General features: G+C 36.4%; 2 protein-coding genes and 1 non-coding gene across 4 annotated transcripts; 2 read left to right on the forward strand and 1 right to left on the reverse strand.

The window, feature by feature from the left end:
- Nucleotides 1-1,806: 1,806 nt before the first annotated feature.
- Nucleotides 1,807-2,000, forward strand: LOC132051269 (U2 spliceosomal RNA). The gene has a single exon (XR_009413652.1). It is a non-coding gene; the product is annotated as a U2 spliceosomal RNA (small nuclear RNA).
- Nucleotides 2,001-2,923: 923 nt separating this feature from the next.
- On the forward strand, nucleotides 2,924-9,983 carry LOC132050776 (calcium-dependent protein kinase 20-like). The gene is made up of 8 exons (XM_059442136.1): nucleotides 2,924-4,889; nucleotides 5,600-5,743; nucleotides 6,057-6,209; nucleotides 7,276-7,391; nucleotides 7,699-7,866; nucleotides 9,205-9,429; nucleotides 9,599-9,675; nucleotides 9,806-9,983. The coding sequence occupies exons 1-8, from the start codon at nucleotides 4,031-4,033 to the stop codon at nucleotides 9,981-9,983; spliced, it is 1,920 nt and encodes a 639-aa protein (XP_059298119.1). The 5' UTR covers nucleotides 2,924-4,030.
- A 1,366-nt stretch (nucleotides 9,984-11,349) lies between these two features.
- LOC132049390 (prolycopene isomerase, chloroplastic) lies at nucleotides 11,350-18,026 on the reverse strand. Of its 2 annotated transcripts, none has more exons than XM_059440160.1 (12): nucleotides 17,193-18,026; nucleotides 16,616-16,822; nucleotides 16,429-16,528; nucleotides 15,277-15,359; nucleotides 15,133-15,189; nucleotides 14,908-15,060; nucleotides 13,228-13,306; nucleotides 12,805-13,088; nucleotides 12,588-12,701; nucleotides 12,327-12,437; nucleotides 12,113-12,230; nucleotides 11,350-11,645 (listed from the first exon to the last, which is right to left on the reverse strand). In XM_059440160.1, the coding sequence occupies exons 1-12, from the start codon at nucleotides 17,634-17,636 to the stop codon at nucleotides 11,626-11,628; spliced, it is 1,770 nt and encodes a 589-aa protein (XP_059296143.1). In that variant the 5' UTR covers nucleotides 17,637-18,026; the 3' UTR covers nucleotides 11,350-11,625. The 2 variants fall into 2 exon arrangements, with proteins under 2 accessions (XP_059296143.1, XP_059296142.1); XM_059440159.1 differs by having other exon boundaries at nucleotides 11,350-11,653; nucleotides 12,122-12,230; nucleotides 17,193-18,024.
- Between the last annotated feature and the right edge of the window lie 4,134 nt (nucleotides 18,027-22,160).

Consider the following 22,160-nt stretch of genomic DNA (forward strand, 5'->3'; position numbering starts at 1 on the left):
CAAGTCTAGTTCAATGTTTTGGCCCATTATTAACGGTGTTATTTTGGCCCAATATTTATGGTTTTGAAGGCAATAAATTTGTTTGTCCTTCACATTATTTTTTATAGAACAGAGAATGAGAAAATCTTTTGGTTCTAAAAGTAAAAATACTGGAATTTCGAACTGTAAAAATAATCCAGCATGACTGGCTAGTAATAGTCATAGAAATGTTTTAACATAGAGTAGAAAGGAAAATTCATTAACCATAGGTTGAAGTACAGCTTTTTAACTAAGAAATTGTGAACGCAAGTGAAAACTAGCACAGGTGATTTTCTTGACAAGAGGGATTATTGAGGCAGTTGTTGACATTTTATTAATTGATCTTTGTATTTTTCCAAGAGGAATAAAAAAGTCCAGATACTGTTCAGACAAAAAAAAAAAAGAGGAATCAACAGTCTAGACAATTTATGGCATCGGTTATTCATCTTTCACTGTTGTAATCTCTGTTCCATTTGATGTATCAACAACATTTGGTCCATAAATGAGCCATCTCTCTATATAGGGAAAGTGGCTTGGAATCAAGCTATCTAGTAAACATTTCTCTCCCATAAATGTGCTAATCTCCAATAGAATATATAGGGGAAGTGGCTTGGAATCTAAGTAGCTTGTAAACATTTCTCAAGTATCGGATAACAGCGTCCACCAATACTTTGGCAAATTAAAAAAAAACACCCAACTTTTTTTTGTCTATGCCGGGTTTTGAACCTTGGTCTCGGTCTCACATAATTTTCACCTATTTCATTGATGGCTAGACACCTCTGGATGCTAGCTAGCAGCCTACTTTAGAATGTGCACTTTAGCTAAAGGTCTCATGTGTGGAAGTAACCTCACATGGTGTGCTAATAGAAACTTCTTCAGTTTGTTTTCACTACTTGTAGAAATGTGTATCTTGGTCTATCTGCTTGTAAGTTGTGTGGTGTTCTCAAGTGGTGAAAGATGGTTCAGCTGTAATTGCAAGGCTCTGATAAGTGGTATCAATCACATCAACCATCTTTCCCTAATCCTCCATAGCCCGTGCTTGAAATAGGCCACCTATAGAGGAAAAGTAAAAATAGAATGCCAAAATAAAAAAAATTGAAAAATTTATCTCTTATTGCCTTTTAGTTGGTAAATCTCAATTCTCAAATACTCCTATATTAACAGAATATCAGTTGACACATCTCCTTCATTATTAATTTCAAACAATATCTGACAGCTAACATTTGAGATCTTATGTTATTCTTCAATTATTTCCTTGGTAAATTCAAATGGCAACTGTAAATACTAAAGCAACTATTGAATGTCTATAACACCTAAACAAAAAACATTATTCCACAAATCTACCGATTATGAAATATCTTTTGTTGGTTTATTTTTATTATTATATAAATATACTACACTACTAGTTATATATAAACAACCGAATCCCTAGTTTGATATAAAGAATATTCTAGTGAAGTCATAAAGGGGTTCAAAAGTTGCTTTAAGTCACAAGTTCAAATCTTGACTTTGACATTATAGTATTTTCTTGAATCCTCTTGTTTGAATTTCTGGCTTTGCCTCAAGATATTTCTATCCATTTGCTCAGAATGAATTGCTTTACTACAAAATATCTGTTGAATTATATGGGAGGACTATATATTGCCTTTGCTCCTTTTGTTAGTATGTTTTTAGTTTTACGCTTTAATAAAGCAAGCAGAAATTTCATTTGTCCCACATCGAAAGAAAGTAAGAAGCAGACAATAGAGAGTTGTAATAAAACCCAAGGCCTGCAAACCTTGGAAAGGCATACCTTTCTCGGCCTTTTGGCTAAGATCAAGTGTAGTATCTGTTCTTATCAGTTTAATATCTGATATGTGGGCCATCGGTCCACACGATATTAACTCAATTTTTAAGGGGGAAGGTTCATCAAAGTAGCTTGCTACCTGGGCCTTCGCATGTCGCCCGCGTTGCACTACTGCTTTGGGCCTGGCGCACCCCACCAAATCAGTTCTAATATTTTAGCAATCCGTTATTTGGGCCAGGCCCATTATTTATGGTTTGCTCCCTACTTAATACTCGGAAGAAGCTAATGGTTTTTCGAGACCTCTAGTACATTATTTACTGATTTATCAATTAGACTTACATTTTTACTTGAATAGGAAATGTACATAATACAGTTGGAAAAAAAGAAGAAGAAGAACATAGGCATTTTTGTCCGGAAAGTACAAACTCCATTAAAGTCTATTAGTAATTTCATACTTAAAATTAAGTAACGCAGCATGAGACAGAATAAGATCACTATATAGTAAAAATATTCAATAGAAATATTGTGACATGTAGAAAAAGAAAATTCATCATTAACAGTAGGTTGAAGTAAAGTTTAACTAAAATTTTGTGAATAATATGCAAAGTACGCAGGAGATGCAAATGCAAACTAGGAAGAGATTTTCTGTCCTTATCTTTCTCTATTGACCTTTCTTTCGGCTGTAATTTCTAGATAATTATTTCTATCACAATTAAACATTTGAATCTACTTATTATCTAATACTTTGAGGTATTGTATTATACTGTGGTACGATGTAACTACATTTCATTTTACTTGGCCAATATAAACTTACATTTTAAATAGTACTCCCTATGGTTTGATCAAAAAAGAGTATTCACTTAACTTTTTTTTTCTTGACTAAAAAAGAGTGTTCACTGATCAAATCACGAAAGAATTAATCTTATTTTTTTAGATTTGCCCCTATTAAGTGCATGTAATCAAATTCCAATACCTATTTAATTAGGGACAGTTTAGTCAAATTGCCTATTTTTTTCAAAGAGTTAGTATTTCTTAAGGGGTGTGTAAATGACTAAGTGGACACTCTTTTTGATAAAGCTAGTATGAGTATAATATTAGCATTCACATAGGTAAAAACTAGCATTCACATAGGCTAAGCCATCGTTATAGGTATGAGTTCAGCAAGGAGTTAATAGTTTTTGCTCAAACCATGTAGTTGTGTTTAAATTATTTAATATATATGAGTATAGGACTCAGTATGCAAAAAGAATTATGGTTTAGAATCCTAAACGTCTAAAGATTTTAGTTTCGTCTCTGCTTGCAACTAAACTCATAGCTCGTTTTTGTTAGTAGGTTCGCAATATAATATTTAGGTAAACTTTGGGTAAATATACCCTTCAACCGACTAGTTTACCAAACATGACCAAAGTATGCACTACCTATACACTTTGGTTGTATATGTTGTGTATAGGAATGTATATTATATTATATGTATATTATATGTATAGGTAGATGTATTATATGTATATTTAGTATAAATTATACATTACCTATACACTGTGTACATATTTTGTAAATTAGATTGCCGAATAATACTTGACTATAACTTTTACTAATATTTACGCGTATTTAATGAATTTTCCAATACGAATAGAAGGTCGAAGTAAAAGCTATTAGATTCGTCCGAACTCATACCTAATAGTGTAGCTCTGCCCCTTGTTCACATACTAAGAATTATCTATATTTATAATTCATAATATAAAGTCAGAAATAGTACGTAGCAATAGGTTGCGAAAAATGTCATTGCTTGCTACACATAACACATGCATGCATGAAAGAACACTTTCTCCAATCATCAACAGCATTAGCGGAATAATAAAAATATTTCCTAAACTAACCAACCGATCCATTCATCTTTTCTATTTCCTCATCTCTCCAACAATTTCCCCTCATTTTCTCCAAAATTTCCTCTAAATCTGTAACATATTTCATTTTGGGACATCATCTGTTGTTCGATTCTTGAATTTTCGCGGAAATTTCAGATTTTGATTTTTTTTTTTTTTTTTTTGGTGCAATCGTGTGATTTAGTGAGTATTGGAATTTTGGGATAAAAATTTAGGTCTTCATTAAGTGTTCTGTTGAATGTTGATGATCAAACAATAGTTTGAGCATTTATTATTCTGGTTATTATAGCATATGATGATATTGGAAATTGAGAAAGGTTGAGATTTTGATCATTTGAGCTAAATGGGGAATAATTGTGTAGGACCCAAATTGGCTAACAATGGGTTCTTACAATCTGTTACTGCAGCTGTATGGAAACCTAATCACTCAGAAAATTTACCACTCCCTAATGAAGGGGTGGACACGAATTCAGAGAAAAGCAAAGATGTTGATTCATCGAAAACAGATGGATCTGGTAATATACAAGGTAATCCACCTCCACACCTTATGATAAATGGAGATAATACACAAATGGATAGTAATAATAATAACAAGAATGTAGTTGCTAATGAGACTGTTCCTGATAAGCCTGTGGAGGGCGCTAAAACCAAGCCTACTCATGTTAGGAGAACGTCGAGTTTAGGGGTTCAGATTGAATCTGTTTTAGGAAGAAAAACAGGTAATATAAAAGAAATTTATAGTTTAGGGAGGAAGTTAGGACAAGGGCAGTTTGGGACGACGTTTTTATGTATATCGAAGTCAAGTAATAAGGAATACGCGTGTAAGTCTATTGCGAAAAGGAGGTTGACAACTGAGGAAGATGTTGAGGATGTAAGGAGAGAGATTCAGATAATGCATCACTTGGCAGGACAACCAAGTGTGGTACAAATTGTTGGAGCGTACGAGGATGCTGTTGCAGTTCATGTTGTAATGGAACTTTGTGCAGGTGGGGAGCTTTTCGATAGGATATTACAAAGAGGGCATTATTCAGAGAAGAAGGCAGCTGAACTTGCTAGAGTAATAGTAGGTGTTGTAGAAGCATGTCATTCTTTGGGGGTTATGCATAGGGACCTGAAACCTGAGAACTTTCTTTTCGTCAATGAGCAAGAGGAATCACCTCTGAAGACAATCGACTTTGGATTATCAGTGTTCTTCAAGCCAGGTATTCTCTTGAAAAAACAATATCCTTAAGGGTCATTTGGTTGCTGATTAGAGTCAATCAGAGATTAGTTATGCAGTCATGCATAGTTTACTAATTCATGTAGGAGTATTAGTTATTCCATCTTGGGATTATTTACTATTATAAAATAATCATTAATAAATGTTCTGGAAATAATAGTTAATTTTTTTAAAAATTGTTAATACTTTGCTTGACTTTCAAGCATAACATAATCATTAAAGTATCCTATACAATATACATGTTGATTCTTTTAACTTTCAAGTAATCTAATCCTGATATAATAGTAACAAAGAGCATGTATGTATGTACAAGGACATCTTTGAAGTAGTCATACCGTCCAAGACAGAGAAAATGATATTGCTCTATGAGGCATCTACGTGCTTGATCTTTGATTTGTTAGTATGGGCAGTACTATGTTGTTCTATAACTTAATTGCTTAGGGTCTCTGCCTGATGTTGCTATTTTCATACCTATGTTTACATTAAGCTTATCAAGGAAGAGTGTTTAATGTTCATATCGACAGACTATATTAATTATTTTCATTTCATCTTTCCTTTTTCTATGGCTACTTTAGTTTTTGTTTCAGATAAAGTAATTTTTAAGCATCAGCTGCTGTTCTTACTGTTTCCTCTAGCTGTTTTATGTGTTCTGTTTCTTTCACCTTATCAAGAATACAAATCTGGTGCACCCAGGTGAAACCTTCACTGATGTTGTTGGAAGCCCTTACTATGTGGCCCCAGAAGTGTTGCGGAAGCATTATGGTCTAGAATGTGATATTTGGAGTGCAGGAGTCATTATTTATATACTGCTTAGCGGTGTTCCCCCATTTTGGGATGGTAAGGTTTTTTTATTTTCTTCCTTTGAGCAGTGAGCGGAGACAGAAATTTCATTAAGGGAATTCAATTTTTATAAAAATAGGTTATATCAAGCTTCTGTTTCAACTCAAGGGGATTCAACCATTGTATTTATCATGCATTTTATTATTTTTGGCTAATACAAGCATAATAAGTAAAGATTTTGAGCAAGGGGTATCATATGAACCCCCTTGGCTTGGATGTGGCTCCACCACTGCCTTTGAGATTTTATCCTATAGACATTGAAGCAAAAATGAATACTATTCTGCCTATGAATTTTGTTGTTTTGAATCAGAGTCGGAGCAAGGAATATTTGAACAGGTTTTAAAAGGGGAACTTGACTTTGCATCAGAACCCTGGCCTACTATATCAGAAAGTGCAAAAGATTTAGTCAGAAAAATGCTGGTGAGAGATCCCAAAAAGCGGTTGACAGCCCATGAAGTTCTTTGTAAGATGCAGTATTCACCAGTCTGATCCTTTTTGCTCTTCTCATGTTGTGTATGTTTTCAATATTTGATGATACTGCTCATCCTTCCTTCTCTGCATCATAGGGCCTAGCCCTCTGGATCATTTGTTTGCTGAGATACATTATCAACTGTCTTGATATGCATCTGAAGTCGTTTTTATTAAAGAACGAACTTAAATTATTTTGTATATTCGTTGAAAAAATATCCTTAATTCCTTTTGTTGTAAAGGTCTTGTTTTACTGTTATTGCCCATGTTAGTTGAAGAAAGATGGAACAAAACTTAGTTTTAATGTAGCTGGAGATGCTCAAAAGTTAAAGATCTTAGAATTGGTTGCAGTCAGCTGCAACACTAGCTTTTGTTGATAACAGCATCTGCGTATATTAAGGAACCAGATGTATTTAAGTTCTTGCAAAACATCAGTCCACGTCCATGCTATACTTGAGGATATGTAAACATCAAAAATAAAAAATAAAAAAAATCTACCTCTTGAAATCAGATAATTTTAATGGAAATACTGAATTAAGCCAGTGGTATCTTAAACTCAGGTTTTGTGCAGCTTAATGTTAATAGATTTGGAGTTTGGCCAAATTGTTGAATTTGAGACACATGTAATCAGAGGATCTGTATTCCTAAGAGTAATAGCGTCTAGCTAGAATTTCTTGCTTTGCTTTATTGGCCTCGTATTATATGTTAAATAAGGGTACCACATGTGAATGATTTCAGATCTTATATATGAGCTTCCCCAACGTAGGGGTAAGGTCTGCATACACTCTACTCTTTCCAGACCCCACTTGTGGGATTACACTAGGTTTGTTCTTGTTGTAGTATATATGAGCTTCTTTTAGTGATGGATTAACAGAGATAATGTGTAAGGGAGAGGTGATGGAAGAAGCAGTTGTAAATTGGTATAAACCTGACATTCTTAATTTTCTATATGGTAGGAAGGACAATGTGATGTCATCTGTATATTTGCTTAAGAAATACATTAAAATGCTTTGTAACTTGAATGACGAGTATGCTTATTATATTATTCTATCTAATTTCAGGTCATCCATGGGTCCGTGTTGGTGGGGTTGCTCCAGATAAGCCTCTTGATTGTGCTGTTCTCAGTCGTCTCAATCAGTTTTCTGCGATGAATAAATTAAAGAAGATAGCAGTCAGAGTAAGTTATCTTATTGATCACTGAGTTTACCTGAATGCTGTCATTCGTTGTATGTCTGTGTAAAAACAACTGCAAGGATCATTTCAAGAAAGAAATTACATGGCTATCTTATTATAATTTGTCCATTTTATTTCATAAGTGGCCTGTATTTGGTTATTTCCTATATATACACAGCTGTGCCATGCTTATATACGTTTCTCGCTAATTTTTAAATCAGGAACAGGAGAAGGATACTAAAACATATTACTGTATCAAGTAATTCTGATTTTTAATTGGTATTACTGAGCAATCCCTGTTTGCTTTTTAGGTAATTGCTGAAAGTCTGTCTGGAGAGGAAATTGCAGGACTGAAGGAAATGTTCAAAATGATAGACGCAGATAATAGTGGACATATTACGCTCGAAGAACTGAAAACAGGTTTGGAAAAAGTGGGTGCCAATCTGAAGGATTCAGAAATAGTTAGTTTGATGCAAGCGGTAAGTGATACTGTTTGTTATGTTCAAGAGCATTTTTATGTACATCATAGACAGCATTAAATAGCATTTAGAACTAAGTCGGCTTTATGTATCACACGAGTCTTTCTTATTGGATGCATAGATTATTAAATTGTATCACATGTAGAACTATTCTTGACTAAAGGATTTAGGTGAAATCGAAATTATTTACTTCTATATTCATCTCAACACCAAAAAGACTGGATTAGTTGGGTTGTATACACTTGGATGATGGAGATGGTTTGACCAAAGGGGTCAACGAAGGAGCAGGACTGCTTCTTCTTTGATTCAAAGTTGATATATGTTGGATGAGAATTAGATCAGTTAAATGGAGATTTCAAAGAGGGAATTGAGTCTATAGCCTCAAACATCGACTTGTATTCCTTATAGCCTCAAACATCGACTTGTAATCCTTTGTGAATTAACAAAATCCTACGTATCAACACTGAGTCTATAGCACTAAATTTTCACTGGAGGGAAACTGCATTATACTGCCTCCGAAAATGATCCATGGAGTGCAAAGGCCAAAAGAAGAAGGGTTCATTGAGTAGAATTTTGTCTGAGACTGTTTAGAGAAGACACATTTGTGACAAACAAATGACTCTACCATGAATTGTAAGGAGAAAGACAGAGAATAATGCCAGAGACATTCGTTTACTATCTTAAAAGAAAAAGAGTATATAAAACTTTGTTTTGTTGAGTCCTTTTGGAATATTTGAGCCTTTTAGGATATTCATATAATATGCTCTTACTTCTCATGCTTCCTTTCTGAAGTTTTCGAAACTTGTGCACTCTCCCTATTCTATGGAAATAGTTAAAGTCTTCGTGTGTTTAAAAATCTTGTGCCTTTTCCCCTTAGCTTGATGTGCATGTGCTTTTTACGTGATAACACTCATTTCTCTCCAAAAAACTCTGTATGATGCACCAAGTTCCTCCTGTCCCTACGTAAAATCAATGTAATGCACTAATACTGTAAACTTAATATTTATTCTTCACCTTATGAGAAACAAGTTACTCCTGTCCATCCTTTGCTTTCTTCAACCTGCAAAAATATCACTAGCAAGAACATAATTATAGGACCATAAGTTATCTGAACCGGAAAAACAGTAATGTTGCATAACTGAGGTTTGCATTGACAATCTACTGGAGATCACAAAATCATTTTCCTCTGCATGTGAAAATGTTCCTCAATGTGATTAATACTTACCAACTGTTGAATACTTCTGCTTCTGCTTGATTTTGTTGGCATTCATATCTTCTTAACAATATATTGTCCAAAATGATCCTTACAAGAAAAACCTTTCTGTGTGGAAAATACAGGCAGATATTGATAATAGCGGTACAATTGACTATGGCGAGTTTATAGCTGCTATGCTCCATCTAAACAAAATTCAGAAGGAAGATCACATGTATGCTGCGTTTTCATATTTTGATGAAGATGGTAGTGGATATATCACAAAGGATGAGCTCCAAAATGCTTGTGATAAGTTTGGTTTGAGCAATATCCCCATCGACGAGCTTATGCGTGAAGTTGATCAAGATAATGTAAACCATAATTTTCTCATCTTCAGAGTTCTATTTCTTATATCTTGCAAATGCGTAATGCGCATCGTTAACTATAGGAACATAGATAAGATCATAATGTTCATGGATTAAGTAATCTTTAAGGAGAAAGCTCATACCAATTAGTTCTCTACCTATTTTTCTTTTTCAGGATGGACGCATCGATTACAGTGAATTTGTAGCAATGATGCAAGACACCGGCTTTGGTGAGAAGGGAAGCAAAAGAGTGTTAACATAGGCATCCCATAGGCCTTAAAGCTTGGTAAACTTGATGTTAGTGATAAACCATAAACTACTTGTCTATTATCATCCACGTAAGTGCATGAAACAAAAACTTTGGATTGCATCGACTCTGCAGGATTAACAACCATAGCTGCACAGAGTACGATAGAATTCCTCGGTATGGCCATTCAGGAAGTCCCTCCGAGGGCGACATCGATACAATTCTTGTGAGAGCTGGACAAGCGTCTACGGGTAAAGCACCGTATCCATATAACTGCTTGCCACCTAAGCTACGCCATCCAGTCCAAGTTTAGGAACCTAGGTAATATCGCACCTTGCACCTAAAGGAGTCGCCGTCTTGTGAGGAGAAGGACTCTTCTCTTGTTATCGGAAGTGCTTACTCATGGTCTATTGTGCAGTTGATATCATTCTGGATTAGTTTCTAGGCATAAGCCAACCATACATACCGCTTTCTCGTTTAGGAATTTCCTTAGTATAGTGTAAAGATTAGTCAGGCATTGTTATTACATTTAAACAAGATTTGATCAAAAAGTTAGATTGCATTATGATGTAAAGATTAGTCAGGCATCGGAGAGGAAAGACAAATTTTGTTATCCTTCTTAGCATTCCATTTTATATCTTTTATATATTTGTCTATTTCTTTCTGTTGAGGAAACCGATGTTCGTTATTCCACCCTTTATGCTTGCTCACTAGTTGATCACCTTCTTAGTGTGGATTCAGCGGAACCAGATTAAAACTGTATACAGTGTGTTTCATTGAACCTGTAGCCTGAACGGTTTGGATGGAAGTTGCTCCTGCAGGACAATCCAGGGTTTATTAGTGGTTTAATGTCTCACCATTTCTTGTGAGTACCTCATTTTAGGGATCTTCTTGAGATTTTTAGACTTATTTGCTAAGGTAATTTGCTGGCATGGTGATTCAATGCTCCTTTGGGAAGATAACTTTTTGATAATGGACCAGAATAATTGCAAGTTGCTGAAGGGTGTATTGTTATTGCTTACACCTCAGTAGGGGACTAGTGTATCTATTATGTTTCATAAGTGATTTTCATAGAAGAATAACGTTTGCATCAGTGTGATAGACAACATATGTTGATCTGATTGTTACCAGATGGTAGTTCATTTAGTAGAAAGTGACTTCCTACGTCCATTTAATCCATTCGTCTGGGTTTTTTGGTGTTATACAATCTTATTTGTCACTTACATATGTAAAGCGATTAGTTATGGTAGTTAGATTTTAATATCTTCCTTTCGAATATAGAACACTTAAATTGTATATATGAAGTTTCTCAAATTTTATATGTTTATTGAGTCGATATTGCGTTTGAATTTGAGTTTAGACTATAGAGCTAGCCCATTACATTAAATCGAGTTCAAGTTTTGCCAGACAGCTCTGAGTGTCTTCAATATTTAGCTTTTGACTGAAGCTGGTGCCACATATGTATGATATTTACACTAAGAATATAATGGGTGCATTATCTATTGTTTTTTAACTTAAAATTGTACATATTATCTACTTTAAAGTACGGATGTATTATGTTTGTTTGATGGGCATGAAGGGGTGGATTATATGTAAAACACATCTCTACATGTAAAGATTGAGATCAAATTTATGGTAATTTCCTTTGGCAGAAAATGCTCCAGAATAGACACTGAATAGATTTGCAAAATTAAACCAGAGCTTTCTATAACAGAGGACCTCAATTGGATCTCATTTCCAGTTTGTTGATGCAAAGTGAAAAGAGGCAAATAAGCTCTCTGCAGTAAGATATCAAGCACTAGCCAACAAATAAAATTGTGCTATACTTTGAGATGTTTTTAGCAGAAGCCACTCACTTGCCTGCCAATCATATGTTCTTTCTTTTGTTCCTTTTTTCGGGTAAAATGTCTCATGCTAGTGTCCTTAACCAACCAAGTAGCCTAAGAAGACCACTGTCAAGCACATCTGATTTTTTCTCGAAACCTGTTTCAGAAAAAAGAGAGTATCTCAAATCAGAAGCAAAGTTACTTATATGGATATAAAATAATCATTAAAAAGGGCAGCTATCCACGAAGCATCCTACTTTCCAGCAGGATGCGGGGAAGGGCCACACCCTAAAGGGGTGTGATGTAGGCAGCCTACCTTCACACAAGCATCAGTGGCTGATTCTCAAACTAACGTTGGTCCAAGGTTACAACATATAAATCCCATATTGTTGAGATATTAGATTATAGCGTTGATCAAACAAAAAATTTCATGATAATTCGAAGTAATAAGATCCACTTATCACCAATTGGCATACAGTCAAATTGATAACTCACTTATATTAACTTTTGAAGGTCACATCATAGCTTTTTGGTAGAACTAATGATATGTGTCAAAAGATATTGCCACAAATGCTATTAGGACTTTCAAGCTATGAAAATGAAATAACTGGACTACCATTTTTACCTAAGTCAGCAGCAACACGATGAGCGCACATTACTCCTGAAAAGGCTACAGCTATAACACCTTGTCCTGGAAAGCAACTATCGCCAACACAATATAAACCATCTATAGCCTGTAAGCTCAGAAACAATACACAAAAGTTTATTCTCTGCACTTTTATTTACCAGTAGAACAATAAAGCAACTACATACTGAAAAGATTAACTTACAGTGGTATTGAAAGGCATTCCTAGTAACCCCTTTGGTGTTCCACGTGGCATTGGTCCATAGGTACCACTATCACGAGCAAGGTATCGCCTGTGGGTCTTCGGTGTTCCCACCTACAAGAATCCAATTGTAAAAATAAATGGATGAAGACCCATGGGTAGAACTGTTTCAGCTAGCATAATAAGTGTGTGGATGTGGTGCTGACGAAAGCTAATTATTGCTCATGATGACCAAGTATCAAGTTCAAAAAATCATGACTTTACCTCCTTAAAGACAATAGATGACTTAAGCCCTGGGAAGAGTGTCTTTTCAAGTCTGCTTATAATTCTTTCGGTGACGAGCTCTTTTTTTGCGTCATAGTCTTTTCGAGAGAGTCCCTAGTATGGAAAATGGGCCCTATTTTAATTTCCATAAAAAAGAAAAAGGGACATAGATGTGGAAGAGGTTACTACCAATACTGAGGGGATATACTAATCTTACCTCCCAATCTTCTATGCTCGATGTTGTAAATATGTGAAGAATATGTTGTCCTTCTGGGGCCAATGATGAATCAAGAACAGTTGGAATGCTCAAGAATATACTTCCATATGGTTTCTCCAAATTTGTCCAATTATCCTCAAGGATAAAATGGTGGCAATCAGTGTCTGGTGGGAGAACATCTGCTTTAACCCCCATATGAATAGAAAGAAAGGAAGGTGCTTTTACATAAGCTTTCTGGAAATTTTCTTCTTCTTTTGGCAGATTCTCAGCTTTTAACAGCTTTCCTACAATATAAGACATTTTGACATGAGAAGACGAGATTTGAAGAGAACCGAATATGTGCAAGAAAAGCTCAGTACTGGTTCTAAGACAAAAGAATCTTAAGAGAACATTTAAATTATGCTGGCTTCCTGGAAAACTAACCAAAAGTATCCCATCTGGTGGCATTTGATACTATGGTTTTAGCATAAAACTTCCTTCCGTCAGAAAGCTTCACTCCAACCTAAAAGAAAAGAAGAGTTAGAGAAAATGGCCTAACACGGACACTGGCAAAGATAAAATTGAAAAATACAACACGAGGCACGATTCGGACATGCACGGCAAAATACACCGTCATAATATTGTTAGGTACAATTGAGTCATGTATGCAAAATACAGACATATCAGTAAAATAACTTCAGGGGAGTAACTAAAATCAATTTAAAGGGGATGTAGAACCTACACAATATTGTGATAAGTAAAATACCATACTGTATCAACTACAATCAACTACAACAACAACATACCCAGTGAAATCCCACAATGTGGGGTCTGGAGAGGGTAAAGTGTACGCAGACCTTACCCCTATCTCGGAAGATAGGGAGGCTGTTTTCGAAAGACCCTCGGCTCAAGAGAAAACACAATGAGAAAGGTTAGATAAGCACAAGTAGTTCAAAGCAAAATGCAAGAGCAGTCTGAAAAAAGGAAGCAGTAGCTACCACAGATAAATAAGATAATCGAAGTACAAGAAACAACATATAGTAGCAAGAATCAAAGGACAATAGACTATAGATCGAAACAGCGACTACCTACTAGCCTTCTACCCTAATCTGAGTCCTCCATAACCTCCTATCTAAGGTCATGTCCTCGGTAAGCTGAAACTGCGCCATGTCCTGTCCTCAAAGACCTTCCCCAATATTTTTTCGGCCTACCCCTACCTCTTTTCGAAAACCATCCATAGCTAACCTCTCACACCTCCGCACTGGGGCATCTGTGCCTCTCCTCCTCACATGCCCAAACCATCTCAGCCTCGCTTCCCTCATCTTGTCCTCCACTGATGCTACTCCAACCTTATCCCGGATATCTTCATTCCTAATCCTATCTCGCCTGGTGTGCCCACACATCCATCGCAACATTCTCATTTCCGCAACTTTCATCTTTTGGACGTGAGAGCTCTTGACTGCCCAGCATTCTCACTTCCCGTACAACAAAGTCGGTCTCACAACCACTTTGTAGAAACTGCCTTTAAGTTTTGGTGGCAACTACAATCAACTATATATAGTAAATGTATAACATTTTAACAGCAGATGTTTGGTCTTCCCTCTTCCTTCCTTGTCTCGTTCTTTTCTTCTTCTGTATACTAATATCCAAATTTTTAAAAAATTTGAACACCCTAACACGCTAATAATACCTTAAATCTTAAAACGCCTCGTCAGATGCAGTTAGGGACACCAAAGACATATCACATATATAGGACAAGTGTGACTGATGGCCAAACAATGAAAAGAAGATTTGACTACTGTTAGAAATGTTTGAAACACGAGTTCTTGTATGTCTAAAGAGCATCAGCTAAGACATTCCAATGTAAACACCAGACTACTAAAAGAACAGGAATTAGCATCAGACAAATTCTGTAGCTGAACAACAAAATCCGCTGCTAATCCTATTTAGCGATGGATTATCAAAAAAAATCTGTTAGCTACGAGCAATTTAGCGAGGGATTAACGACGAAATTCGTAGCTATTCCAGTTTTTTAGGTAGTGATATAAACAATAGCATTTTATCCCATACTGGAAATAATTACTCTTAAAAAAAGTGAAAATGGTCCTATGACAGAACACTCACAGCTTTGCCATTGTCCAAAATGATACTTGTGACATTTGCTCTATAAAGTATCTGACTTCCCTGATCAACCAAGCCTTTTGCTAAGGATTTGGCAATCTCGCCAACTCCACCAACAGGGTAGTTGATTCCTCCAAAATGTCTGTCACATAAAACCTGCAGAAAGCAAACTCATTAGGAACTAGATATCAAGAAACACAACAGCCTAAGGTTGATACACAGAATTACCATGCTTGCATTGATCATTGGTGTTTGTAATGCATTAACTGTACTCACAATAAAACACTGCAAAAGAGAAAATAAAGTTGAATTCTTTGAAAGGTAAAGAAATCATCAAAAGTGATAGTAAGTTAAACAGATTATTTGGTTCACCTCTGCATCTATGAAGGACAGCAACCCGGGATCTCTTATATACTTCCGAGCAATGTCACCAGCATTCTGGGGCAAATAGTAGGCTGTAATGAATAACGATGGCATAAATTAAGATTCAACAGCAGGATATTCAACCACGTTGCGCGCTGCACTAATCAGCATGAAAAATGACTCCGTAATTCTTTTTGATGACCGAGAAATTCATCTGGGGACAACACTTAGGACCAAAAGCAGTGTTCAAAACTCGGGGATAATGGGCCCGCCTCTCTACCTTTCTCCACTTAAATAATAGGCTTTGTTCGCATGGCGCAGGACTCGAACCGGTGACCAAAGTCACATGTCCCACAACCTTTGCCAGTTGAACTAAGCCCTGGGGGCTAAAAATGACTCCATAATTGGGGAGTTATTCTTAAATGAGTCCAACCAATGGATATGCGCAAATGCCAAGAATTAGAGGAAGAACATATCATACGTCGAATACTTTTGTGTTAGCACATTTATGCAAATTTTCCAAGAATTTTGAGCCATCGGCTAGACTACAATATTAAGTATTAACTAATTGCAAATATAACAAATTGAAAGCATGTAAAGCAGAATCTTAAGCAGATTTAAGGGTGAATTGATATCAAAAGATTTCATTATTGCTATGCAAAAGGAGCAGTAGTATACCAAGTTAATAGAAGTTACACAGTGAAGGACGTCTGTGTTTGAGCAGCACAAAAGACAAAAGGCACCTTAAGACGGTAAACTTTACAAGTTTTGGTTATGAATTTCTTGATTGAGAAAAAAGTCAGAGAGTATTTGCATTATTGGGTCTTTGCGTGGATCCTTCAGATGACCTAAAAATTAGCAACTTGATGTACCCGTACCGGATACTTACACACACCCATATTCGTACCTGATATGTATGCATAAACGAATCTGAGTAACATAACTATAGATAGCATGTGAGTTACAGCCTTTTTCTGGACTTTCCTATTAGTTTTTTTGAATTTGATAAAGCTCTGCATTTTCCTGTTAGTGTAAATTTTTCTAACCAATATAATGAAAAGGACATGAAACAAAGTTAGTGTTGTGGGAGAATAGAGCACTAGGCTGCCCTTTTTACCCATTTCCGGCATTAGGACTGAAGGCACAGATAAATAAAGTTACCGAGAGTCAAGCATTCAAGGGGCTTCTTGAAAAACTGGCCAAAAAGGTAGATGGGTTCCTCCAAAGACTTCAGTTCCAATGAATTCAGAGAATTAAAGATCTGTGTCCATATTAAAACAAATGACTTGAGTCTAAATCAAGAAGTCCAAAATAAAGCAAAGCTGCAGTCACCTTAATGAAGACAAACCTTCCAGCATTCACTGTAGAATTTGTTAATCCCTTCTTTTTCATGTGGAAATTTACTCACAAGCTCTTCAATGAAGTCATCATATTCTCTGTGTATACGGACAGAAAGGTCATTTGGCAGGTGGAAATGTACAGTTGTTGGGTCAGGTATAACTTCTAGTTTACATCCTACCGCTGCCAATGCTTGAGTAATCAAATTGAGGTTTCCCTGTCAAAAGACGCGACACATTAGTTTAAAACTAACCAGGATCAAATATGGATAGTACACGACCTAGATAGCTCAGCACTGAAGCAAATCAAGGAATCAAACAGCAGCAAACAACATGTGAGGGCAATACAGAGGTACTAGTCAGTATAAAGGATTATAATAATGACAGAAAATCTGCACACTAAAGAAGCAAAAAATACACTCTTTTCAGACAAACTAAATCATTGTACATTCCTATCAACTGCTCTTTCTAATCTTTCTATTTCAGTGCACTGACCTCATATCAAGTGTTACTATTTCTTTCAAATTCTTCAAAACTTCTACTTTTTGGATATCGAAATAACAGCAATCAAGTATTCAGACAACTAACCTTATCACTGAATCCAAACATCACAGATGAACCAACATCGAACGTATAACCATCCTTCTGATAAAAACCAGAGCTTCCACCAGGAATAACATACTTCTCCAACACTAAAACCTTAGCTCCCTTAACTGCCAGCTGCGTCGCCGCCACTAATCCACCTATTCCTGAACCTATAACAATAGCATCATAGCTACCACTCTCATTTCCTTCTACATCACTACTTCCATAACTCTCCACCCTTTTGTCTACATCTACAACTGCTTTCAACTTTAAAACACTACCCCCTTTTCTTCCCTTAGCCTGGTGATCAGTACAATTCCCAATTCTCAAAGGGTCAAAACAAGAACTTCTCTTTTTATTGTATCTGAGTTTGTTATCACCCAAAGCTACAATCTTGCAAGTACCATCAAGAAGTGAATTGGGAAACATAAAATTCAAGGTACCCATTTTTGTATTTCACAAAAATTTGACCTTCCTAGAAAGTAAACCAAACAAGACTTGAACTTTTGCCTTGTGGGGTTTCAAGCTATCCAATTCTTTACTTCTCCAACTGCAAAAACACTCAGAATTTTAAAAAAAGCTTGAATCTTTTTTCCTTTAAATTGTTCACAATCCAAGATTACAGGCACCAACAACTAAAAAAATGGAATCTTGATAATTGTTAGGACCCAGCCTAACTGATTGTTTGGCTGAATAAAGTATATGAGCAAAGTGAGAGAAGTATTTAGGTAGCTATGAGCAAAGTGAAGGGTTCTTCCTTTGTTTGTAGTGTTTGAAAATGAAAGAGAAGTCGATTGGCATTTTTCCACTTTTGTGATTCCAAGTGGAGATGAGACAATATGGTATATATTTTTGCTGGCCAAATTTTTATTTAAATGTTTTGGTGCTTGCTGGCTTTGGTTAATTGTTAGTTATCTGTTAGGTTTATGCTATAGGTAGGGATTGGATTGTAAATATGTAAAAGAGTTTGGAGTTTGTTAAAATCCTAAATGGTCCTAAAATAGCCTGTTCGGTCAAGCTTATTTTTCCTTCCAGAAGTAATTATTTTTTCAATAAATGCTTATTTTAAAAAAAGTGAGATGTTTGACAGAGTTTCTAGGAGAAAACAAGTGCCTCTAAGGAGTAGCAGAAGCGGTTTTTCAGAAGCTAAAAAAATATAGCTTTTAGCTAAAAATACTTTTTTGAAAAATACTTTTGAAAAATACACTTAGAAGCATTTTTTAAAAGCTTGGTAAAATATTAATTATTGCTCAAAGGTACTTTTTAAATTAATAGGTAAAAAATAAACTGTTTTTCGCTAAAAGTACTTTTAAAAATAAATTAATTTTAGAGCTTGGTCAAACAGGCTATAAGCCTTTATAATGACCCCAAAATTCCTACTACTATAGCTGCAAATTCTGGTTAATTAATCAGTATCATGTGACATACACGTGAGTCGTGTCAACATCAAGAGCTGAAGTAGAAGAAATAGAAAATTTATTTCAAAAATTACTTCAGCCCTCCAATACAATTACTTTGAGTCTCAGCTTTTTTAACCCAAAAAGTGTGAAAAGGCACCAAAATACCCCACTAAAAAAAAAGTAATCAAACTGCCTTTTGCGCATTAAATTAGTGCGCAATAGGGGTTTAGTAAAACCCCCAGCCCTTTATTCAAAAAAATAGTTTTGAAATTCACGTTTTTTCCGTACTTTGACAAAAGATTAGTCATGTTTAAAAACTCCGGAATATCAATATTATATATAGAACCTGATATCTTTTTCTGCGAACAATAATGTAGGCTCAATGCATCAAGTATACTGTACGTTTGGATAGTCGTTTTAGGGGTTGTAAAGTGTCCCGAACTAAATTTTGTTTGTTTGGAAACTTGTTATCTTTAGGTTTAAGTGTTTTATTTTATAGGGTTTTGATTAATTTAGGACGTTGCACGAGTTATTATTAAACGACAATAAAAACTAAGATAACTAATTATCATTAAGAAAATAATACCAAAACAAAAATATAATATTAACATAAAATGTACATTTTATTTACAAATACACAATCTCCATCCCCTAGGTCCCACTATAACACACACGTGGGAGAACTATTTTTAAAATAGAATAACCTTAGGCCCAAAAAACAGGTAATTTTCATAAAAAAAAAAAAAAAAAAAACTATGAAGAAACCAGCTACCCCCCATTTTCTACCAAGAAGCTCCCCTTTCATTTTTTCAAATCTCCTTCTCGCTCATGTGTATGAGATCTAATAAAACCTCACACTACTCTAAATTTCTTGCCTTTTCAATACTTATACATGAGATACTTGATGCTTATGAAGATGGTTTGCAACAAAGCAAAAGAAAAGAGTAAAATCAAAGTTAAGCGTTAAACAACAAAAAGGTTAAGTCATCTAATTGTTGGTAGTGTTGTTCCGTCTTCTTCTTTGTTCAAGAAATCATCATGTTATCTTTTCCTATGGGAGACGACAGTGGCCGAAATGTTAATGATGAAGTTTTTTTAAGAGATGACTCAATCTCGAGTTATCTTGGAGAAAAGATTTGGGGTGTTTGGACCTAAAATTTTTAATTTTTTTTAAAGAATGAACTTGAATTTGTGGATTGTGATCATATAAACAATTTAGTTTAGATTTATGCTAAACTAAACATGGAAAATTAAAAAAAAAAAAAAAAACTAACATATAAACAATTAATAAATACATTATTTTATTGTAAAAAATAAGAAATGCGTGTCAAATTAGGGCTTATTTACCCGAGATTTAACCATAGAAAGCACACTTGCTATGCCACATCAGGTGTCAATATTTTTAAAAGATAGGGGCTTTATAGCAATATCACGTTTCTACTTAAAGTGTGTTTTCAACACTTTTCCCTTTTATTTACAAATACACAATCTCCATCCCCTAGGTCCTCGGCTTAATAACCGGTCTAACCCCACCACCCCCACCATTCTCCATCATTATTCCATCCCCGGGAGACCTTGACGTGGGATCATGTCCTCTAGGGGGCTTGTTCAAAACATGCTTCCAGACGGTGGCCGAAATGTGAGCCTCGGGGAGCATTTCGGTGAGCCAAGTGAATGAACTTGAAATAACATATAAACAATATAGTTTAGATTTATGCTAAACTAAACATAAAATAACATATAAACAATTAATTTAATACATTATTTTATTGTAAAAAATCAAACAACGTGTCGATGGGCTCGAGATGGTTCTCGTAGGCCCTTGGCTCCACGGGCGTATCCCCGAGGGCCGGAGCCCCGAGAGATGGACATGTCGAAGTCCTCGAATAAGAAATCAAAGTCCATGACCGAATAACATATAAACAATAGTTTAGCCGCTCTGGACGACTAAACATAAAATAACATATAAACAATTAATTTAATACATTATTTAATTGTAAAAAATCAAACTATGTGATGACGAAAATGAATCGACGTATATACGGGTGTCGACGCTTTGAGAGTCGACGGGATAAGAAATCGAAGTCGACGGATATTGCATCCGGGCCTACCCCGTGGATGACGGTATATGGTCGCGACTGTGCTCATTATACTAGACCACGACGCCTCTCGGCCCTACATGAAGTCGACGGAGGCTTGGCCCTGCCCTACTAGCCCCTATCACCTCGACCCTCTTCCGCCCCTACCCTCTCCGCCACCGCCCCTGCGGCACGACCACGACCACCCAGCCCCCGATGCGGAACCTGCCAGAACAAGCTCTGGCACGACACGTCACGACCACGCTCGCCCGCCGTATACCACCTCGGCCCTGAACCATGCCGCATGTCCGTCGTCTCGGGGGCATCCGTATGGCAAGCATCCCGCCGTCTGTGTACGTCCGTAGCTGCATTTGTTTGCAAATATTAATGATTGAATAAATTTGTAACTTAATACATAAAACGATTAATTAAGTTTAAGACTAATAAAACTTACCAACGCCTCATACTGTCCTCGCGTTATCGCATATCCTCGGCCATCTACACGAGGCCTCGCGGGGTCGCGAATCGTTCGCGAGTGATCCGCGTGCACCACACGCGGACGAGTGCGACGTCTGGACCGGAGTCGCATGTCCGACCACTGCTAGCGTCTCCACCCTCAGATCCCAACGGTGGACCTGGAGCTGCATAAAGGCTTGCCATGCATCAGTGAAGGTCGTACGCTCGTCCTGCGTATAATGGTCGTGCTCCCAGCCGCTCTGTGTGTAAATCCTATACGGCCGAATTTTCCATAAGACGCGATCGGTCGTGTGACCCTCAACGATGTCCATATGTATTAACAGACACCGCAACCTCCACGAGGGCTCCCATTTTTACAAAACTAGTACCGATCCAAAATCGATCATACGGCGTCCGTATAAAAGCTCTATAAAAATAATTGAATAAGTTAACAATAAAAGACTAAAAATATAAAAAATAAAATAAAATAACATACTAATGTTAAACAAAAAAAAACTTACCGTGTCCGACGTCATACGATCCAGCTGATCCCTGAACGGAAGAATACTGTGGTGCGTATCCACATCTCAGATAACGCCTCCTCTCGTCCATCTCCGCACGTATGGCATTGCCTCATAGTCGAGCGGAGGGTCAACAACTATGGGCTGAAAAGGTCTCATCCTAGTCCACACTTATATCTAAAAGAGTCATTAAAAAAATATTTTATTAGTCGTCGTTTCAAAAAGTTATATTTAGAATAAAATTACATACATTTAAATATAGTACCTGGAGGAGCGGGCAAAATGTAGCGATAGCTGTTCTCGCGCCCATAGACGCTCGACAGAATCCGAGATACATGAAAGCCGAACGGCGGCGAGCCGCGTAACATCCCAACCCCGGATGCTCCCAAAAAGGGCAAATACCTCAAGCTCACGTGAAGCCGATGTGTTCGGGAACGAATGCCCCCGAATATGACGAAGGTACGGACGAGCACGTCGGTCAACATCAACCCGAGGTGTGTCCTCTCGTAATCGAGA

This window comes from Lycium ferocissimum, chromosome 3, assembly GCF_029784015.1.
Source record: "Lycium ferocissimum isolate CSIRO_LF1 chromosome 3, AGI_CSIRO_Lferr_CH_V1, whole genome shotgun sequence".
NCBI classification, from domain to species: domain Eukaryota; kingdom Viridiplantae; phylum Streptophyta; class Magnoliopsida; order Solanales; family Solanaceae; genus Lycium; species Lycium ferocissimum.

Coding starts and splice junctions, on each gene's coding strand:
- LOC132050776 (XM_059442136.1), top strand. CDS start 4,031: ATGGGGAATAATTGTGTAGGACCCAAATTGGCTAACAATGGGTTCTTA. Junction 4,890..5,599: donor ATCAGTGTTCTTCAAGCCAG/GTATTCTCTTGA, acceptor TGGTGCACCCAG/GTGAAACCTTCACTGATGTT. Junction 7,867..9,204: donor TAGTTAGTTTGATGCAAGCG/GTAAGTGATACT, acceptor TGGAAAATACAG/GCAGATATTGATAATAGCGG.
- LOC132049390 (XM_059440159.1), bottom strand. CDS start 17,636: ATGGGTACCTTGAATTTTATGTTTCCCAATTCACTTCTTGATGGTACT. Junction 12,231..12,326: donor GAATGCCTTTCAATACCACT/GTAAGTTAATCT, acceptor CTGAGCTTACAG/GCTATAGATGGTTTATATTG. Junction 11,654..12,121: donor TCGTGTTGCTGCTGACTTAG/GTAAAAATGGTA, acceptor TTTCTGAAACAG/GTTTCGAGAAAAAATCAGAT.